We start from the raw sequence: 21,636 nt of genomic DNA, 5'->3' as shown, positions 1-21,636 counted from the left end.
CATAGGGGACAGCTCTTGCCCTACAATTGGCCCTTTCTCCTCTTGGTGCACTGCAGGAATCAGTGATCAGCTGTTCTTCCCTAGGGCTCTTATAGGTTTTGTACTAGTCACATGACACAAGACCTAGGAAAGCCCTGGGGGAGGAAGCTAAGCCAATAACCGAGTCCTGCTGTGTGCCAACTGCAGAGAGGAGAGCGGACTCCAAGGTTGAAAGAGGAAGCTGTGCAAATGTAAACGTATTTGCCAAAATTTGTATGGTTCTGCGAACAAATATTCACATAAGCAAATGTTTTTGTGCCAAAACGAAGCTCCACCCTTGGAATGCGCCAGAGGAATGCTCCTGGACCCAATACGGAGGCTGATGCTTTCTTCTACACCTTATCGGATCACAGACCGGTAATGGACATTGGGGATTTCTTCACCTTTATCATGGTGCAGAGGACACTGAACTTTGTAAGTGAGGAAGTACCTCAGTAAAAACTAGTGTGTGCACATGAAGAGTCAAAGTCAGATAGTAAGCAGGCCTGCTAGGTAGAGACTCAGACAAACCATGTTATTCAGCCAGAGCGTTAGGGTAAATAAGATTCTCTTGTTGTGTACAAGTTCTTGGAAGACTCCTTTGCGAAATGCAGACTGTGATCTGTAATGCATCATGTTCGAACTATTACTTCCTTTGGAAACATTGCTTTTTTGTAAAGGTGTGTACCATCTGTACGTTGCTTACTGTATATTCTAAGTGCTGTCATTATTAGATAGCGATTGTGAGGCCTTACTACTAAAAACGTTAAAGTGTTGCATAACAGTTACTCATTTATCATCGATCTTATTCAAGCATTTTTACTTGTTGTTAGCGGTTATAATAAAAATCTTTACTTTTGTAAGTCCAATATGTGCCTCTTATCCTGAACCCTGTGTTACCTACCACCTACCTTGACAGGGTAAGAGCTGGCTTCTGTGAGGGGAGTCGTTCCACTGCTGTCCCCCAAGCAGCTGATGCCCAATGCAATTGCACAGTTGGAGATAGCTAACGCCGGCCAGGCCTCTGATCATATGTTTATGAATGTATCATAAGTTTATTTAAAAGGATTTTCTGGGATTCCAATATTAATGACTTATCCTTAGGATAGGTCACCAGTATCAGATCAGTGGGGCGTTTTGCTACTCAGGATCCCTCCAATCAGCTGTCTGAAGAGATTGCGCCACTCGGGTGAGTGATGTATCTTTTTCTCAGCCCAATAAAGTGGCATTCATTTGCCACGTGACCTGAGAGAGTCTCAATCCTATTCAAGTAAATGAGATTGAGTTGCTATACAAGACATGGCCACTATGAAATGTACACCACTATATACAGTAAAGAGGCCGCAGAGGTCACCTGAGCTCTGCAGCCTTTCAAAGAGCTGATCGGCAGGGATCCTGGCCCTCCACCAATCAGATATTGCTGACCTATCCTAAGAATGACTCATTAATATTAAAGTCCCGGAAAACCCCTTTAAAAGGAGGTCAAAATTGTGCCCACCAAACCACTGCAAACGTTCTGTAGAGCACAGGTTCTATACCATCAGAAATATACCTTTTTTGCTATTCATACCCTTTTCATGCCTAAAAAAATAAAGTTTAATCGATATGCAAATGAGCTGGTAAGCTGGGGCGTTCCCAAAAATGCTAAGAGTTTTGGATGGATAGTGCCCCCCAGTTTTCCTAGAGTGACAGTCCCAATATCAGAAGGCCTTCATAATGTCATCCACCTTAGCACAGAAGTCAATAACCAAGCAAGGTAACACTACCGAACATCATATAGTGTCAGATTGGGCAATTTTGGGCCCAATAGGATTATTATTATTATAATTATAGTGCCCTCCCTTCAACTATAAAGTGCTCGTCCCCTTTCATTTACTCTACACCAATATTCGGCTTCACATAGGGTATTCTACTCATGTACATCATAGACAGATTGGAATATCCTTTGATAGGCCAGTCTGAACCTTCCGATGATAGTACATAGCCCATCATGCAATGAGGTTATGGCATGCTATCACCTGCAACAGGTGGATCGCACCAATGCTAGTTCTATGGGTCTGATGTGGCTATGTATTAAACTCTGATTATTTTGACTCTAGCACTGGTCTGGATTTGCCTTGGTAGACGGGTGTGACACTGTTTGTTGATAGATTTGCAAATTAATACTCAGCTAGTGACAGAGACCTATCCTGCTACACCCTGTAGTGTCTGCAGGCTACGACCATGATAAATGATCGGATGTAGGGCAATGTGTAAATCAAGGTGAGGTTCTTCCTCCGTATGAGATATGATTTGGGATCACAGCCACGGGGTTAAGTCAGAGCATTACAAATACATTGGCATATAGAGTCAGTGTTATCTAATACTAATCAGACAGATATATCTTCCAGAATGGTGCATCATCATTTCCACCAGTCCCGGGGCACAGGGATACACCATCAATTGGAGAGAAGTCTTTATGATGGCGGAGGAGGTTCCTGGAGCAGGATAGGGAAGGCTGATCTTTAAGAGAAGGGGCCATTAGCCCTAGGCGGATTCAACAATCTATTGGGTTACATGTGTTCTCCTGTCCATCATCTCACAGGTATTTGTTGGTAATTGTCCCTAGGCTCGTTGGCCAATGATGAATGGCAGGTCGTGGGCATGAGTATGCCATCTTTATTGATGGAAGGAGAATGTTTTTATTAACCTGAGGTGATGGCCTCTTCCCTGATTTCAGCTGACCTCTATGGTTGGTCCATATGCCCAATTGGAATATCATTCTATAAAGGAGTTGTGTGTTTACAGGACAATGTTGCCCTTATAGATCCAACTGTGTTAAAATGACAAAAACAGCAGTACTTACCCCTCCTCTACCACAGCAATCCACCGCTGTCTTCCCGGTGTCTGTTGTGGTAGATGACCTCACCAGAAGTCACTTGGCCGATGCAGCGAATTAGAGGCTGCACTGGCACCGTTCTAAGCTCATGGCATCCAAGATGTTAGTGCTGATGCCAGTAGAGTGGGTGGTGATACTGCAGCAATGGAGATATCACAAGAGTGGTTCCTGTCTGCGGACGTTGATGCTAAGAGCACCATCCGAATGCTCCTGCAGATAGACTCATCCTGAGCTCAACCCCAATTGAGCAAAAAGGAGCTGAGTCTGTTGGGCTATCAGATTGGGATCCAGCTCTATGGTGTTTTCTCGTGTATGGAAAGTATACCGAGAATGGAGTGTTAGATCCAGTAAAAGGGGATCCTGTAGAGGGAAACAAATTGTTGCCGAAAGGAGTTGAAGGAGGAGGTCAGGCATAATTGTGACCAACAGGCTCTGCACAATCAAGCAAATTGACAATGTTGGTGCTCCAACTAACACATCTGAAGGAACAACTCGCCGTTCCTCAGCACGGATAGTCTATAACAGCAGACGACCAGTCCCAGCGCCATTGTGTCTATGAGAAACAGAAAGTTCAGACTCCAGCAAGTAAAAAAGTGCAAAAATTGTATCACAGAGCAGCAGAAAAACATCTCCTGGTCAGATGGATCCAGATTTCTGTTGCACCATGCTGATGGGAGGTCAGAATTTAGAGTTAGCAGCATGAATCGATGACCATTTCCTGTCAGGCTGGTCAGAACATGTCAGCACCTCCGTCTAATCTGCAGCAACTACAACAAGCTTCCTGTCCGCAGGGGCCGATATTCCTACAGAACAATTTCATCATCTAGTGGAATCTTAAACACGACATGCTGCTGCAGCTCTGAAGGCCAAAGGAGGTCCAACGCCCTACTAGATGGAGGCCTCTAATAAAGTCATCATTTAGTTTATAGTCCTCAACAAACGTCACGGGCAACCATACCATATTCTTTAGATCTATAGACTCTAAATTGAGATGTGGAGGAAATGTTGTAAGAAAAGCCAAGACAAACAATGCAACGCCGCGCCATTTACCACGACATGACAGCTTTCATCTATGTGACCTGACCCATTAATGTGGTAAGACGTTTAATTGCTCTTTCTAGACAGTTTCATCCAGTAATCCAGATGCCTTATACTGAGGTGAGTGGCTGAGAATACAGAGGCTTTCTTCTAATCTTGTTTTTCCCGCATTTAATCCTCCATGATGGGGTTTACCACAATATAGCTGTCGTCAGCTAAAAAGCTCCACGTAACGAGACTTTTCATTACCTCCAGTTAAAATTCCTTTCATTTACGCAATCTTGTAGGGAAATTCTCTCTCTTTAAGGAGGATTAAAAAGACAAAATATCATAAAACCTAGGTACCAGCTGCTATGGGGCTCTTGGAGACGTGCCTCAATTCAGAGGGATCTTTTAACTGGTGACCTATCCCGTGGATGGGTCACCAGTAGTTGATGGATGGGGGTTTGCCACTCGAGATCCCCGTTCATCAGCTAATTGTCCAGCCCACTGACAGTATCTACTACCAGCAACTCTTAGGAAGTGTGTGTATGTAGTGGGAGGAACATTCCAATTATTGCCCCACCCCTGAGGAACCGATCTATGACAAGGAGCATTAAGAGGGTTTTCGGGGAATACACAAGGATGCCTTAAAAGGGGGCATTCTGGGCTTTTTCAACTGATAACCTATACCCTGGATAGATCATCAGTAGGTGATGAACAGGTGTGTGCTGCTCAGGCCCACTGTCAGTGCAGCAGTCCAGACATTGTCATCGATGGTCAGAGGGGGAAGAGGGAGTGCCAGCTTCACTCCCATTCAAATCAATGGAAGCGCTGCACTGCCCTGATACTTCCTGCTTAGGACAGGACATTACATCTTGACCATGGTCCTCAGCAGGAAATGTAGGAGCAGCACAGCGCTTCCATTCATTTTAATGGAACTGAAGCTGGTGCTCCTGCTTTCTCTGACCACTAATGACAACATCTGACCCTACACTGATAGTGGGCCAGACGATCAGCTAATGGATGAGTGTCCTGAGCAGTGGACCTCCAGCCATCAACTACTGATGACCTAGCCAAGGAATAGGTCATCAGTTAAGAGAGGCAACAGAGATAAGGTGTAAGATGGTGTTTAAACTCACTGTCCTCAAAGTGATGGAAAAGTGTGGGACCAAGGACCAATGGAAATCTGTCTTTTGGGTACAGAGTCAGATCCAAAATATGAGTTAACCTGGCAGGCCTGGCAAACTAGACCCACAAAGAGTGGTCTACCAGAAAGCATACATGACCACTGTGTGGCTCCTAAATAGAGGGAATCCAGCTCAGACTTCTTAATGGTTGTCAAGAAAGTGCAGATCTCCATGTGTCATACAGACCCTGAACAAAGGATCAATGAATCAACCCAAGGGTAGAGGGTAAACAAGTACCAGAACTTCATGTCCCAGTTGGTTAAGGCTATGTTCAAATCTGCATTAGGAACATCCGCTTGGAGGTTCCATTGCAGATGCAGCACAAAGTGTTGGAAGGAACAGTCCTGCATGAAGGACTTTCATGTCTGGTAAAATGCTGAACAGGTGAACAGAGACCAAACGGATACCATTAAAGTCATTAAGGTCCATTTGGTGCTGTTTTGTGCTGTCATAACTCGGATCCGTTCGTCCAAGGAGGCCACCTTTCTGCTCCTATAACGGAGGAGGAAAATGGAACCCCTGAACGCAGATGTAAGCATAGTCTAAGAGCGCACAGGTGTGAAGAAGCACCAGAAGAGGAGCTCATTTTCATCATCGCAGCAGCTCGTCACTTCTCTATGTACCTTCATACAGTGCCCAGTACGACAGCTCTGTTGTAATGCAGATATACGGAACGGCCACTTTATTAGAGAATCCCTACTGGTACTGCGTTGGATCTCCTTTGGCCTTCAGAAGGAATTTGTGTGGACATAGATTCTACTACATGATGAAATCATTCTACAGAAATATTGGCCCCTGCGGACAGGAAGCTGCTTGTAGTTGAAGCAGTTCTGACAAACCAACAGAAAGGGGTCATCAATTCATGCTGCTTGTGCCAAATTCTGATCCTCTAATACGGTGCAACACATATCTGGATCCATCTCACCAGGTGATGTTTTTCCGCTACTCAGTGATCCAATTTTTGCGCTCTTTTGCCCCTCGGAGTCTCACCTTTCTGTTTCCCTTAAACAGCAACAGTGCTGGAACTGGTCATCCGCTGTCATAGCCTATCATAGCCTAAAGACAAGTTGTGTGTTCCGGCATATTAGTTGGAGCTCCAGTGATGTATTCTGATGCAGTTTCCTTGACCGCTCATCAGAATGGTTCCTGACATGCTCCTCTGCCCTCTTTTGGTGACAAGTTATTTCCATCCACAGGATCCCCTTTCACTGGATGTTTTCCTCGATCACGCCATTCTTGGTATATCCTCCACACCGTTACACAAGAAAACCCCACAAGGTTGCCAGTGAAACCCTGACCCCGAATAGTCTTGCACCAATGACCCGGCCTCGTTGGAAGTCACTAATATGGATTCACACTGCAACTGATCCACGCATTTATGCTGCACTCATCATGGGTCTAATTTCCATACAATTGTGAAGAGAGCAGGGGCTCTAATAAAGTGGCCGACCAGTGCAGACTTCTGTACCTCACCATGGATGATTGGATTTGGAAGCCCTTCTCCATCTTCCTTCTTGCACACAGATCTGTATAACGTCAGTACGCTTCGCTGTGTTCAGCATAATGCATCGTGGGCTCCACAGGTTGTGCCTTCATAGACGTCCCCAGAATTCGTAACACTGTGTCTATGGGGTCTGCTGGGATTATGCCATTTCCCACGGCTTAATGTGTAACATTCAACTGCACTGGAAATACCAGACAAATTCCCCACCGGTCGGGGAAGACATCTCAGCCGGGTCTGGAAAAATATTTAGAATCAGTCTGTCTTGTCTATAAGGAGTCTGTATCGGCCGCGGCCGGCCAGGATTCCTCTGTATATACAGGGTAGTTGACATAAACACAGGAACACTTTGACTTTTGATGGAAGTTTAGTGGAAATGTAGAATAGTCTGTAATTTAGTGGAACAACCCGGTGTGAATGTAGCAATACCTGCAAGCTACCTCGAGGGCTGCCCTCCCGAATACCCGAGACACCTTGGGAGCCACTAATGAATGGCAAAAATTAGGTTTTCCCACTACACACATATGTAAGTGTCTGACTGATGAGAGATTGACTCCTCAATGATCTCAAGATCGGGGATGCCCATGCCACACTGCTGATGAAGAGGCGGCTGTGTATGTGCAATTACTGAAATGATATGCCAGAAATGTCTAGATCGTCAGGTCCTTAAAGGGGTTGTACCAGAATTTGAAGTTATCCCCTATTTACAGTCTCCTCCTCACTGCGCGAGGTGCAGTAACCACACGGAGGAAGACAGGGAACATGAGAACCCCATTCTTGAGATCAAAGGAGATCTCAGCAGTGAGACCCCACTGATCAGGAAGTTATTCCCTATACTTTGGATAGGGCATAGCTTCAAATTCTGGTCTAACACCTTTAAGCCTAAAGGGCATACATGTATGTTGTCTGGGTGTGGGCTTTGTATGGAGCAGAATGGAAATCAATTCCACTCCATACATGGTGGGCACTGGCTGTTTTTCACGGCTAACACCCGCCCGCAACAGCTGTGATCAGCACTCTTAATGATCGCGGATGTTAACCTTTTAAATGCCTTGATTGGCATCCTGGGGCAGCAAACATATCCCTCACGATGAGATTGCGAGGTACTTTTCAGTTGTAATGGCAGACCAGGGTCTTCCGAAGGCTTTTAAGGCTTGCATGAATGATTGCCTATCAAGGTGTGCCTGTGGCACAGCTTAATAGACGATCTGTGGGATCACAGTATAATACTATGGTGTTGCATTAGACTATATGAGTAATCAAACAATCACAAGTCCAAGTCCCCTTAAGGGCGCATTCAGACGACCGTATATCGGCTGGGTATTCACGCTGGCCGATATACGGCGTCCCTCTCTGCAGGGGGAGGAGGCTGGAAGAGCCGGGAGCAGTGCTCTGAGCTCTCGCCCTCTCTCTGCCTCCTCTCCACCCCCTCTCCACCCCTCTGCACTATTTGCAATGGTAGGAGGCAGACATGGGCGGGGCTACGTTGCGGGAATTAGCTCTGCCCCCGCCCCGCCTCTCCTCATTGAAAATAGTGCAGGGGGGCGGAGAGGAGGCAGAGAGGGAGCGGGAGCTCAGAGCACTGCTCCCGGCTCTTCCAGGCTCCCCCCCCCCCTTCAAGAGAGAGATGCCGTATATCGGCCGGTGTGAAAACCCAGCCGATATACGGTCATCTGAATGCACCCTAAGGGACTAAAAAAAGTAGAAATACGTTTTAGGCCTCATGTCCACGGGGAAAATTAGGCCCGCTACGGATTCTCCATGTAGAATCCGTAGCAGGTCCCTCCTGCCCCACGGACATGAGGCATAAAAATAAGAATTAACTCACCTCTCGCCCGCTCCGGATCTTCTCTTCGCCGCGGCTTCATCTTCTCTCCGTCGCGGCCGGATCTTCTTTCTTTGGCCTGGCGGATGCGCAGGGCACGTCGGTTGCGTGCCCCGCGCATGCGCCGGCCCGAAGAAAAAAGATCCGGCCGCGACGGAGAGAAGATGAAGCCGCGGCGAAGGGAAGATCCGGAGCAGGTGAGTATATTCCGATTTTGGTCTCCCGCAGATCCGGACGGCTTCCATAGGCTTCAATAGAAGCCTGCGGGAGCCGTCCCCGCGGGAGACCCGCATGAAAATGGAGCATGGTCCAGATTTTTTCATGCTCCATTTTTAAAAAAATCACTTTTATTGACCATCCGCTGGTATTTATCCACCCGCGGGTGGTCAATGCATCCCTATGGGATGCGGATCCGCGGGCAGGAGAAGAGTTAAAATCCGCTGCGGATTTTAATTCTTCTTTTGCCCGTAGACATGAGGCCTTAAAAAAAGGTTTTAATTTCCTTATTATAAAAAGTTACTAACAGTTTGGGAAAAAAAACTTTGTTGTATGAGATTGAGGAATATGTCTGCTTTCTGTCAGCAGTACCTCTCAGGGTGTGTCTTGAATTGAAGTTCAGGCACATACCAGTAAATACTAGAGACAGTCGTTGGATATGAGTGGCGCGATTTCTGGAAGAAGGCAGCCATATTTTTCTAATCTCAAAAAACCCATTTAATACTACAAAATCTATTGCGCTGGTCCAGTGGAAAATATAAAGTTACAGATATTTGGCCCCCCTCAAAAAAATCAACCTTCCCTCTGTGGCCTTTTATTTGTTTTTCCAGCAACATATCTACATGAGGGTTTGTTTTTTGTGGGATGAGTTGTATATTTGAATGGTACCATTTAACGTACTGTAAAGCAGTGTTCCCCAACTCCACTCCTCAGGGACCGCCAACAGGTGATGTTTTCAGGATTTCCCTTAGTGTTGCACAGGTGATGTAATTATTGTCAGTGCCTCAGACATTGCCACAGGTGTTCCTACTATAGGAGATCCTGAAAACATGACCTGTTGGTGGTCCCTGAGGACTGGAGTTGGGGACCCCTGCTGTAAAGTGTAATAGAAAACTTTTAAACATTTCTAAGTCGGGTGAAATAGAAAAAAAGACAATTGCGCCAATTTTAAAAGGTGTATGTGTTTTTATGGCATTCGTGCTGCTGTGAGAATGACGCATTATCTTCATTCTGTGGGTCAGTACGACTGCAGCTATACCAAATTTATATAGATTTTTCATGTTATACAAATTAAGGGTTATTCAGACAGGGTTTTCACGCCCGGCCGATATACGCTGTCCCTCCCACTCACCGATTCTCTGCTTCTCTCCTCCCCTCCGAGTGGTTTGCAATGGGAGTGGGCGGGAGGGGGCGGAGCTAAGCTCCTGCCCCTCCCCGCCCCTCGTCCATAGCCAGCAAGGGAAGTGAGCAGGACAGAGCAGAGCTTAGCTCCGCCCACCCGCCCCCTCCCATTGCAAACGCAGGAGTGGAGGAGAGAGGCAGAGAGCCGGTGAGTGGGAGGGAAGCGGGGACTGCTTAGATGGAAGTGTATATCAGCTGGCAATGAAAACGCCGGCCGATATACGCTCGCTGAATAAGCCCTAAATAATGTACTTTCTGTTACCATCTTTTTAACCCCATAATTTTTTTCATCAATGCAGCTGTGTGAGGGCTTATTTTTTGCAAGGTGACCAACAATTTTTTTTGGTACCATATTTGGGTAATTATGACTTTCTGATCGCTTTTTATCCCATTGGTTATCTCTTTCCGTGCTCGCAAAAAAAATGGAAGAAACAAGTACATTTATACAGAAGGAGCAGAGTGACGCCCGAGTCCGCCCGGAACAGCAAGAGGGTAGCAGACCTAACAATAAGCTGGGTTCTGGCACAGTATTTATGTTAAGAGCTTGGTTCTGGTTTTGTATTTATTATGAGCTTTTTTCTGGTGCTATATTTATGTTATGAGCTTCAGTTGAATGCTGTATTCATGATATAAGCTTGGTTCAGGTGCTGAATTTATGTTAGGAGCTTGTTTCTGGTTTTGTGTTTACTATGAGCTTCTTTCTGGTGCTGTATTTATGTTATGAGTTTGGTTCTGGTGCTCTATTCATGTACAGAGGTTGTTTTGTGCTGCATTTATGTTATGAGCTTGGTTCTGGTGCTGTATTTATTCACTGAGCCGTTCAGGTGTAGATATGCTAATATTGTGCAAGCAGAATACAAGCATTGCTTTTCAGTGCAGTATACACTATATTGTTTCTTATGATGTGGAGGCGCAAAAATAAATTCTGTATAGGGTGTCATCCTAACTAGGGCCAGCACTGCTATAGAGTAAAGTCGTATGAAAATTTAGGACCCCGTTATTATGTACTATAACTGCCTCAAAGGCCTAACTGACTATTTGGGAAGTACTAGAGGTCCCATAGCTAGAAGGAGACCTCCAGACAAATGCAGTGGAAGGTCCCAACATTAAATCTATAACAGGGCCCCCTTTACCATATATACCAGCGCCTGGGTGCGACTTTCCCTGCACCCATTATACTGTGATAGATGGGCATTATGGTCCAGAGTCCAGGCTATTGTTAGCCCATCCCTGGAGATGGCACATAAGAAGTTTCCCAGAGTTCGAGTTTTCTTGAGAACTTGCAACAAATAAAATGTTCCTTTAATCAAAGCTTAATAGGTTGACATTCCTGCTATAAGATCTCTGCCGGGGATATGATGTGCACAAGTCAGGCCTGGCTGCAGTCATTAAACGCAGCGCCGCCGAGCATTGTACAGGCCCACAAAAATATACACCCCCAATGAAAGAATCAGACACGGGCGGGTCACAGTGTAACCTCAGCCCGTCAGCCCCGGGGGCTAAAGTACACGGGAGATCTGAGCCAATCACAGAGTGTGTACTGAGGGCCAATCACCAACAATCTCACAAAAGATACAGAAAGTGCAGCTTTTCAGGAAGCTGCTAGAAACATTGTAACAATCTGCTGTGACAGTAACCAGTGAGTTCAGTGCCTGCAAGTAAGTGTCTGCTGCCCCAGCCGAGCAGCTTACTGGTCCGTGGCTTCCATGGAAGCTTGACTTTAGGGCAGGGGTGTCAAACTCATTTTTAGCATCGGTTGCCTTCAAAGGGCCGATTGTATCATCTGCAGCGAAATCCGGGATTTAATGTCCCATTCATTTGAATAGGAATCCGCGCCGTAGATTTTCCTATGTGGAGATTTTAAATCCACATTGCGGAAAAAAAGAAGTCGTGTCGTTTCTGATGCAGATACTGGGTACACGGATGATTCTCCGCACACGGATGATTTAACTCACATCTGACCGCACACGGACACCCATCTGTATGCGGTTCCACGTATCTATATGTACTATTCTCATCAGACAAGAATAGGACGTGTTGCGACTTTTTTCAAGGCTGGATTAACACGACTGTAATACGCAGTGACTAGAACCCATTGATTTTAGTGGGTTCGTTCACAAGCGCGTCTTTTGCTTGTGCAATTTTGTCGCAAAAGAGCATGCAGCAGGTTCTATTTTCCTGCACATTTGCGCAGGGAAAGAAAACATTTTGAAGTCATGAAACTAATTGGTATTTCAATGACTGGGAGCGTGGTTGCATATTTTTGGAGCGCACAATTTGCACGTGCGAAAAGTACAGTAAAACCGCAGTCTGATATGCAAGTGCACACGCAAATTCTCATACGCTCGTGTGTATCTGTCCTTACTTGGGCTATTCAACCCAGTAAAAAAGCCAGTGTGCGGCTTCACACAGATGTATTGCGCACACGGAATTGGAATAGAACCCATCGATGTCCAGGGGTTGGTCTCATGAGCAATTTTTTTTGCAAGCATTTTAGTCACGCACAAAAAAATAGTCCCGCTCGATCATCTTTTAGCTATTTACACACCCAAGTGCCCCATAGAAGTGCATGGAAGTGCCCAAATGCGCACGCAATATGCTACGCAAAACCACGGGGGAAAGAACACATCTGGACCTCATTAGGCTAAATTGCCTTTGTAATCAGGGTGGGGGTTTTGCACACATATGAACAGGCCCTGTATGCCTAAAAAACGTACAGTACTATGCGCAGATATGCGAGCAAATCAACCTACTTCACTGCCCTAATATATCGGGCAGGGTTGTGGCGAGTGCACATATGCCCGTCTGAAGCCGCACTTAAGGCAGACTAACACGGATGTATTTGCGCACGCAGAGAATAGAGCCCATCGATTTCAATGGATTCATTCCCACTTCACGTTTTCCGCGTATATTCCGTGCATGCGAATAACACCGCAGCATGTTCTATTTTAATGTGCATTTGCGCACCAAAGACCCCACAGGATATCCGCATAACTGCGCTTTATGCTGCGCAATTTTGCCAACAATTAGTCTGCCCTTAGATTGAAAAATTGGTCCGAAAATTGGCCAAAATATCGCTTGTGTGCGTTTTGCCCTACTGCATGCGACAAACGGGCTGCAGACAGCTGTGCTCCGTTCCTTCGGCACCCTGCCAGGCCGGCACTGCTGACTCGGTGTACTTCACTATCATGCCTCTCCACCAGGGCTTCTGATGTGCCCTCACCAGCCTTCCATAGGCCTGCAGCCCTGTATCTGTGACCTGATGGCTGACAGTGGTCAGGTGTGGGCCAGGACACGTGGCTGAGCTGGAGGTGGAGCGAAGGACCTGGACCTGGAGGAGGCCACATCAAAGTAATAGACTCGCTATCACTCACCCCTCAGCCAATCCGCGCCATGTCCAACTTCCGCTGTGCTTGCTTTACACCTGCGGTGCTGCGCCATCCTTCTCTTTCAAGGACGGGCAGTGCCACAGCTGAATAGTAGTGGCTATGGGCGTGGGGACCCTGGGGAATTGCCCAGTTTGCCCCCAAATGCTCATGGGTCACACAAAGAGGTGGCAGGCCGGACATGTGTGCCTTAGGGTTTATATCAGTAGGAACTCAGTAATTTATACTTATTATTATAATCCCTCGTCTACAAGCGGAGCCCAGTTGTACATTTGCGGGGCGGCGGAGGACTCGGGTTCTGTATATTCACCCAGGCAACCTACACAGCGGCTTGTATTCAGGCTATGGCGTTCTATGACGTTGGAGGTGTCGGGGCTCACCTGCAGCTGCGACCTTTGCCCCTCCTATAGTGACACCTGAGCAGCATAAAGTCGTATTTACACAGCAATATTCTCACTTTTTTGGGTGTTGCAAGACGCATGGAAACACAAGCTGTCAGGCCTCCGTCACACGGGCGGTTTTGTACAGCGTTTAGTGCTGCCATTCCAGCGCTGCGCTAAACGCTGTACAAGGCTCTTATTCAATTCATTGTGGCTGTTCACACAAGCATCAAAACGCTGCGCTTTGACAGCGATGCATCTTCTATCTTTGGCCGTTTTCAGCCGTGCATCACCCATTGAAATAAATGGGCAGCAGTTTCAGCGCTGCTAAAAACGTGGCACAACTTGGAACCACGTTTTTGGCACCACTAAATGCCAGCGCTAGTTACACTACCTAAAAGAAAAATCAATACCCATCGAGCAAAAAAGAACAATAAAGCAACATCCTGGATGTTTTGTTTTGCACCAATCTGCTGCTCTTGAACCTTTTTTGCAATACTCATCTAGCAGGTGCCGTGTGGGTCACTGCCGCTGCTCTCCGGAGCTCTGGGCAGGCTGCTGGGTACTTGTCATTGCCAACAAAGCATCTTTTGCTAGTGATGGGGTTTGAAGACCCTGGCTCCAGCAAAAGATTGCTCTGATTGGCTGAGCCAGCACAGCCAGCGTTGGATGCACCTGGTGCGACTGGTACATCCAGCGATGGCTGAGCTAACTAGCTCAGCCAATCAGAGCAATCTATTGCAGGAGGTGGAGTCTGTCAGCGCTGAGAAGTGCACAGAGCTCCGGAGAGCAGCGGCAGGAATCCATCCGGCGCTGTTTGCTTCCATCCAGAGACGGAGCGTTCAGCCGTGGGGATTCCTCTTTCCTGCTCCCCGAATGCAGTTGTAAACCCACCCTAATGCATGTCTACAGTAACAGCGTATAGCGTGTATCTTTCTCTTTTTTTTTACAGTTTTGAACAGCACTTCTAGTTAGTTATGTTTTCTACACCTTTATCTTTCCTGTGGTTACTGTGTGACTACAAGTTCCAGCATGCCCTGCCGACAACAGGTTGAACAAGTTTATTTGCCTCCGTTAACATAAGGGGGGTGTAGCGGGCCGGGATCACATCCTGCAGAACGTCTTCTTTGATGCTTGTGTAAAACCTTGTCTCCCCCAATACTACAGTATTCCGTATGAGTGCGGGGCTCGCCCGCTCCGTGTATTTGCTGTCAGCTGGATGGATGCCTACTTAGACATGTGCATATTTAATATTGACTGAAGCTACTTCTTAAAATGGCCCCTTCAATATTTAGTTTTCATTACTGTGCTTGACTAGAACACTTTCAAGGGATTCTTTGTGCCTGAAGGCCAGAAAAATGTCCTTTCTATAGACTTCAATAATATGAGGTGTGATTCCAGACCTCGTTCTGTTGCTGAAATGTTCGCGCCGGGACGCACCTGTTCTGGAAATCACCATACAACACTGTTCTAAACACTACATCTCCCACAATGCACTACAGCAAAACAGTGTAAGTATATAGGTAAGCAGTTTGATCTAGTTATATATACTTCTAGTCCTCTAGAATTGGATCGTAGCCTCCGGTCACTCTGGATCCCGAATGGTAGTTTTAACCTAAATGCACTCCAGCCATAATTCTTAAAATGCAGCACCTATGTGCCTCTGCTTGTTTATCAGACCCCTTTCATCATGCAGCAATCAGTTTACAGAATTCTTCCTGTATAATGTCCTTAATGTCACTGCCAGAATGTGTTGGTGCCGGAGCAGTAAATGCTTCGATCACTTATCATGGGGTCGCTGGACAGCCTCTCTGACTCACAAGTTCTAGTGATTTTTTTATGTAGTTAGCCCTGTGTAATGTTATCTGCACCATCTGACAGAGGGAGAAGATACAGTATATAACTGTGACCTATCATATCTCACTAGTGACAAGCTCTGCTAGGAAGCTTTCCTTCGTTCTTGTTTTTTCTCCTACTTTACTTTCATTATTTTTTCCTTCTCTTGCCTTTCCTTCCTTCCTCCATACTTTCCATTTTTCTTTTTTTCTCCTTCCTATCCTAACTTTATTTGTTCCTTCCTTCCTATTTTTTCTCCCTTTCTCTACTTCCATTAATCATTCCTTCCTGTTCTGCCTTTCCTTCATTTCCTCCATACTTTACCATCATTCGGCTTTCTCCTTCCCTTTCTTTCCTTCATTTCATTTTTTGCTCTTACTCCATTCTTTCTTCCTCCTCTTGCCTTTCCTTCCTTTTTTTCATATCTTTCCATCATTATTTTCCCCTTCCTACTCTAACTTTATTTGATCCTCCCTTCCTTTCTTGCTTCCTCTTTTTTTCCCTTTTTCAACTTTCATTTTTCCTTCCTATTCTTGTTTTTTCCTTTCTTCCTTTCCTTCCTCCATACTTCTCCATCGTACTGTTTTTTTCCTTCCTAGTCTTTCTTTCCTTCCTTCTATTTTTTCTCTTTTTCTCCCATTCTTTCTTCCTTCTCTTGTCTTTCCATCCTTCTTAGGTTACCATCATTTTCCCCCTTCATATTATAACTTTATTTGATCCTCCCTTGCTTCCTTCCTTTCTATCTTCTTTTCTCCCTTACTTTACATCCACTCTTCCCTCCTTCCTATTCTTTTATGTTTTCACTTTTCTTTCCTCCATACTTTTTGTTAAATCATGTTTGTTTCTTCCGTACCGATCTGATTGTTCAAGATAAGATATAGGTCAAAACATTGCAGTGTCTAATATGACTTATCTAATTCCTTCCTTCCACCCTATTTTTCATCATCTTTTCCTTTTTTCATATTTCTCCATCAGTCTGCTTTTTCCTTCCTTGCATCTTTTTCTCTTGTACTCTGCATCCATTCTTTCTTCCTTATCTTCTTTCATGCTTTTTTCATGATTATTTTTGCCTGCTTCTCCTAACTTTATTCGATCCTTCCTTCCTTCCTTCCCTACTTCAATTCTCCCTTTCTGTTCTTTTTCTTGTCTTCCTTTCTTTTCCTTTCTCCTTCCCTTTTCCTCTAATCTTTTTACTTCCCTTTCTTTCTTCCATCTTTTTCTCTTACTGTACTTCCATTCTTCCTTCCTTTTTTTTCTTTTCCCTCCTTCCTTCCTTTTCTCCATACTTTTCTATAATTCTTTTTTTTATCCTTTTTTCTTCTTGACTCATACATCGTTAAAATCTAATAAGCCAACACATTACAGTAGACCAATATGACTAATCTAACTCGATCCATCCTCCCTTCTTCTATCTCTTCTTTTCTTCCTTCCATCTTTTTCTCTTGTACTCTGCATCCATTCTTTCTTCCTTATCTTCTTTCATGCTTTTCCATGATTATTTTCTCCTGCTTATGCTAACTTTATTCGATCCTTCCTTCCCTACTTCCATTCTCTCTTTCTGTTCTTTTTCTCATCTTCCTTTCTTTTGCTTCCCCCTCCCTTTTCCTCTAATCTTTTTACTTCCCTTTCTTTCTTCCATCTGGTTTTCTCTTACTGTACTTCCATTCTTCCTCCCTATTCTTTTTTTCTTTTCCCTCCTTCCTTTCTTTCCTCCATACTTTTCTATCATTCTTTATTTCCTTCTTATCCCTTTTTCTTCTTGACTGATGCATCATTAAAGTATAATAAGCCAACACATTGCAGTAGACCAATATGACTAATCTAACTTGATCCATCCTCCCTTCCTCTATCTCTTCTTTCCTTCCTTCCTTCTTTCCTTCCTTGCTCTCTTTATTTAATAGATGAGATCACGGACTAGTCAAGACACTTCCGTAAACCAACAAAGCGAATTGATCTCACTTGATTGATTTAGTCTTAAGAAGCATCGATCGCCCCGGGAAGAAAAAAAATAACAGATAATAATTCCCATTTTCATTGTTGACATAATTGGAAGTAATAGGTTCATGTCAACTGCAGATAATCTACTGCGCCCGTTCCCATAGATGCGGCCTAGGAGCCCGCGGTACAAGTGTTATGAATTAGCGCAAGGACAGATAGAAGAGATAAAACAATCATTCTGATAGTGCAGTGATCCGCATTGACCGCATCTCCATGGTGTCAGACTATGTTTTGCATGCAGACGAGTTCTCGTTCCGCCGCCGTTGTCCTTTAAACAACCTCTGTAGCCCAGAATGCACTTAACTTGCATGGAGATGCGAATGCAGAAATGATTAATATTCCCTTGTAGTTTATTTCAATGTTACATTTTACAAAGTTGCAGCTCGGGGAAGGCTGACAGCCCAATCTTAATTAAGATTCATTATACAGAGAGTCTCTCTAAATGGAGGTCAGCATGGCTTGTTTTGGAGTCAGCGACTGGCCTGCTCTCCTCTTGCTTTCAATCAAACCGTAGACGATAGAGAGAGAGAACATTTCCAAATTGATTTTACTTTATAAATTGCTTTCATTGCCCAGTATCTGAGGAAGAAAAAATAGAAGCAGATGTCCTACCAGCGCCAATTCTCAAATGCATGCTCTAGGACGAGGTGATGGATGCAGTTAAGAGCCCCCCCACCCACATTTAAAGCACTCAGGCTTAATGCTGTGTGTACACATTTAATATGTTTGACCAATATTATAATATATCTGCAGTATTAAGAAAAGCACAAATGTCTGGAAGAATTCCCGCACCATCTTACTGGAGACTACTAAATTAGTAGTCCATGATTCACTAGTGGATGGAACGGTCTCCTGAAAACGGATTTGCCTGATATGGCTCCTATCCTATACGTGCAGACTATGGGGTCCTTGGATTGAGGGGGCTTTCCATGCTGCTATTCCTTATAAATACCCATGCTGGACTCCCTTCTCCAACAGCTGTTGCATACATAGACGAGAGACGGTCCCATAGTAAAGATTACAATGAGCTGGTACAGTTTTTTGGTGTTGGGTTTTACCACTTCCAATAAAAGGGCCAAGAGTCCTGGATATTAAGGCTTTTATTGCAAGTGGTAAAACCGAGCACCAAAATACTGTACCGCTCATTTTAGTCTTTACTATGTGACCGTATATGTATATGACTCATTGGGGACTTTTGATCTATATATCCATGGGCAATTTGTAGTTGAATGACCGTTGCGACCAAAAGGATGGGGTGAAGAATGCAGTTGGTACAATCCAACAATTATTGAATCCAGTGAATATGGCACGTTTCAGGCAACAAAACCCCTTCATCAGATAAAGTTGGATGGTGCCTAGTTGGAGCTCTACCGAATGCTTAACTGTGCCCAGTGGAGACAGAAGAAATAGGATTCTGTTACTTCTCTACCACTAGGCACAGTTCAGCATTATCTGATGAAGGGGTTTTGTCCTAAATATTCTATATTTACTGGGTTCAATAAAAAAGGTCAGGTCACTAGAGATGAGTATAGGACAAATACTTGAGCGAGTATCGTCCTTTTCGAGTATCTGCCTGCTCGTCCGCAAAGATTCGGGTGGCGGGGGGGGGGATCTCTCTCCCCTCCCCCCTGCTCCCACCTGCTCACTTCCCGCTACCCAACGTTCACCCCCGCTGGCACCCGAATCTTTGCGGACGAGCAGGCCGATACACGCTCAAGTATTTGTCCTTAACGAGTATGCTCGCTCATCTCTACAGGTCACACTTTGTTTCAGGTTGCAATGCAGCAGATGGAGTAACCAAAGTTTACGATATTTATTGATAAATGTCGAAATAGCAATAATGGTTACATGATTAAACCTTTTTACTGAAAAATCGGCTGCCGCTAACTACGGCTAACCAGATCCTAAGGATAATACTTTGTGCACAATAGGTAATAATTCTGGAAGAACACGATCAGTAAGGCCGGGTTCCCACAACCGTATCCTATTATGCAGCATGAAATTTGCAGCGTTTTGCCCATGTATGTGTGCGTATGCTTACGTATATACTGCGGATTTTACGTGCAGAAAAATCGAACGCAAGCAGGGAAGGATGTCAGGAGCTGCCCAACCCATAGAAACACCCTTCTAGCACTCACATGATCACACGGGCGCCATTTTCTTGTGCTTTCCTGTGTTGGTGAGAGTTGTTAGCGGCGCTTTGACAACCGTGTCTTCAATAGAGGATGATGACTCTCTCTTGGCTTGGCTCTTATTTTACTCTTTTGCACAGCCATATCCGATGCATCAGAGCGATGACTGCCCATACCAAAAGTAGCCATGGTATGATTATGGCGTCCAATACCCACAGACAACAGCTTGGATGGGTTGGTGCCCCCTAGAGGCTCCTGCATTGTCTGCCTAGAGCTTTCTGGTTTCTTTTATAATTTCTTTTGCATGTCTGCTAGCTAAGTGCATCAAGAAACATCTCAAATATGTAAAGTCATTGTGTATGCATTGCGTTCCGAGCGCACCCATAGGGAACAATAGGGCTTTTACGCACATAATACACAGAAAAATGATCTTTTGTACGTTGTGTAATATATGCATTAAATATACGCACGTGGAACAAGGAAAGCAATACACCTTAATTGCCGCCAGTTTGAGCACTAACACGTAAACTAATGTTATCATGTCATTTTGCTGCAGTGTGCACACCATAGAAACAAGATACCCCCCAAAGATGGCGGAATTTCATTTTTTTTTCCATTTCACTTCATTGACAATTTTTTAAAAGTTTTTCTGCATATTTTATGGTACACTGAATACACAATATTATATGGTACACTAAGAAATGCAACTCATCCCACAAACATCAAGCATTCTGACAGCTACATTGCTGGACAAATAAAAGAGTTATGATTTTTTTAAAGTGATGAGGAAAACCCAAAAAATCAAAGAAAGAAAAAAAAAAGTGCATTGGGTTAAAGTTGCAGTGCGGTGTTTGGGTCACACAAATAACCTGGCACTGAGATCACACTGCTAAGGTTGCAGAATGACGTTTTAGGAGGCCATGTATTTTCCCTTAAAGTAAAATAATAAAATAACTAATAAATATAGATTATTATTAAAAATCTAGATTTTTTTTTGTTGTAAATTAACCTTTTCCAATCCACTGTCTGACGTCTAAAGACATTATGATTTAAGGCTGTACAGCTCTGATGTTGGAAGACGTCCGTCAGGGTTCTCTTACTGTATATTGCCAGCCTCTCTGCTGTCGGAGCCTATCCAACGTGTCACCTCATGCAGTACTGGCTTTAGCCAGCAGATAGCGCCATTGTATAACAGCAGAAAAAGAGTAAGTCCCCCTAGGAAAACCAGGATACAAATTGGATTGGAAAGGGTTAATGTATTTTTCCAATTTATAGTCTAAATATTATTTTATAAAATATAGGAAAATATTGTTAGTTTTTGGGGAAAAAATGAATAACTTCTCAAAAATTTTTGCTTACTCTTGCAGAAACACAAATCTGATTTGCATATTGGGCTGGTGGGCTGAGACCGTTTCCTTCTCAGATTGGTCAACGTCTTCTTTTTTATAATGAATTCTGTTACTCATTTTATATTATGCAGTGATTTACATTCTTACCAAATAACCGCCAATTATTTCCTAATCCACCCCATTTTTAGCCATTCGAAATGCAGAAGGAAAAAGCAGAAGCGACCTCTTACTACATTGGCGTAGATGTGGGAACAGCGAGCGTACGAGCAGCTCTGGTGGACCAGTCTGGGACGGTGATTGATCAGGCTGAAGAAGCTCTGACTATATGGGAACCTCAGCCTGACCACTATGAGCAGTCGTCCGATAACATCTGGAGAGCGTGCTGCGTTGTTACCAAGGTATTCCCAGCATTATTCCTGGTCTAAAAGGGAAAAAAATACAATTTTGTTACACATTTTTTCAAAGAAACCAATATCCATACGTTTCAGTAAGCGAATGAGCAAATCGGTGTGACTCTCGCCTCTCATAGTGAATTCTATTGCCATTTGGTAGTGTAGCGATATTATAGTGAACCTTAGACAATGAAAAGTCTGTTTATAGAGTCCTTGGCTTTTCATGGCCAAGATGGGAAAGCCGGACGCTCGGTTGTAACTACTTGTTGGAAAGAGCCGAGTTTTTCAGCTGTCTACGCTGCTTCCATACCTCGCATTCGCTTCAATGAGGGCTAT

At 44.5% G+C, this 21,636-nt stretch overlaps 1 protein-coding gene across 2 annotated transcripts in view; it reads left to right on the top strand.

Moving 5' to 3' along the window:
* The first annotated feature begins 393 nt into the window (after positions 1-393).
* The window catches only part of FGGY (FGGY carbohydrate kinase domain containing), a 272,803-nt gene continuing 251,560 nt past the window's right edge, over positions 394-21,636 (top strand). Inside the window, exons 1-2 of one of the 2 annotated variants that reach the window (XM_066597753.1) lie at positions 394-453; positions 21,097-21,306. In XM_066597753.1, the coding sequence (XP_066453850.1) occupies positions 400-453; positions 21,097-21,306 (264 nt within the window). In that variant the 5' untranslated portion in view covers positions 394-399. Of the gene's footprint in view, positions 454-11,426; positions 11,486-21,096; positions 21,307-21,636 lie in introns of those variants that run through there. The other variant, XM_066597754.1, reaches the window with a different exon arrangement.

The sequence above is a fragment of the Eleutherodactylus coqui genome, chromosome 3 (genome assembly GCF_035609145.1).
Source record: "Eleutherodactylus coqui strain aEleCoq1 chromosome 3, aEleCoq1.hap1, whole genome shotgun sequence".
Lineage (NCBI taxonomy): Eukaryota > Metazoa > Chordata > Amphibia > Anura > Eleutherodactylidae > Eleutherodactylus > Eleutherodactylus coqui.
This window is presented reverse-complemented; position numbering and strand designations above follow the sequence as displayed.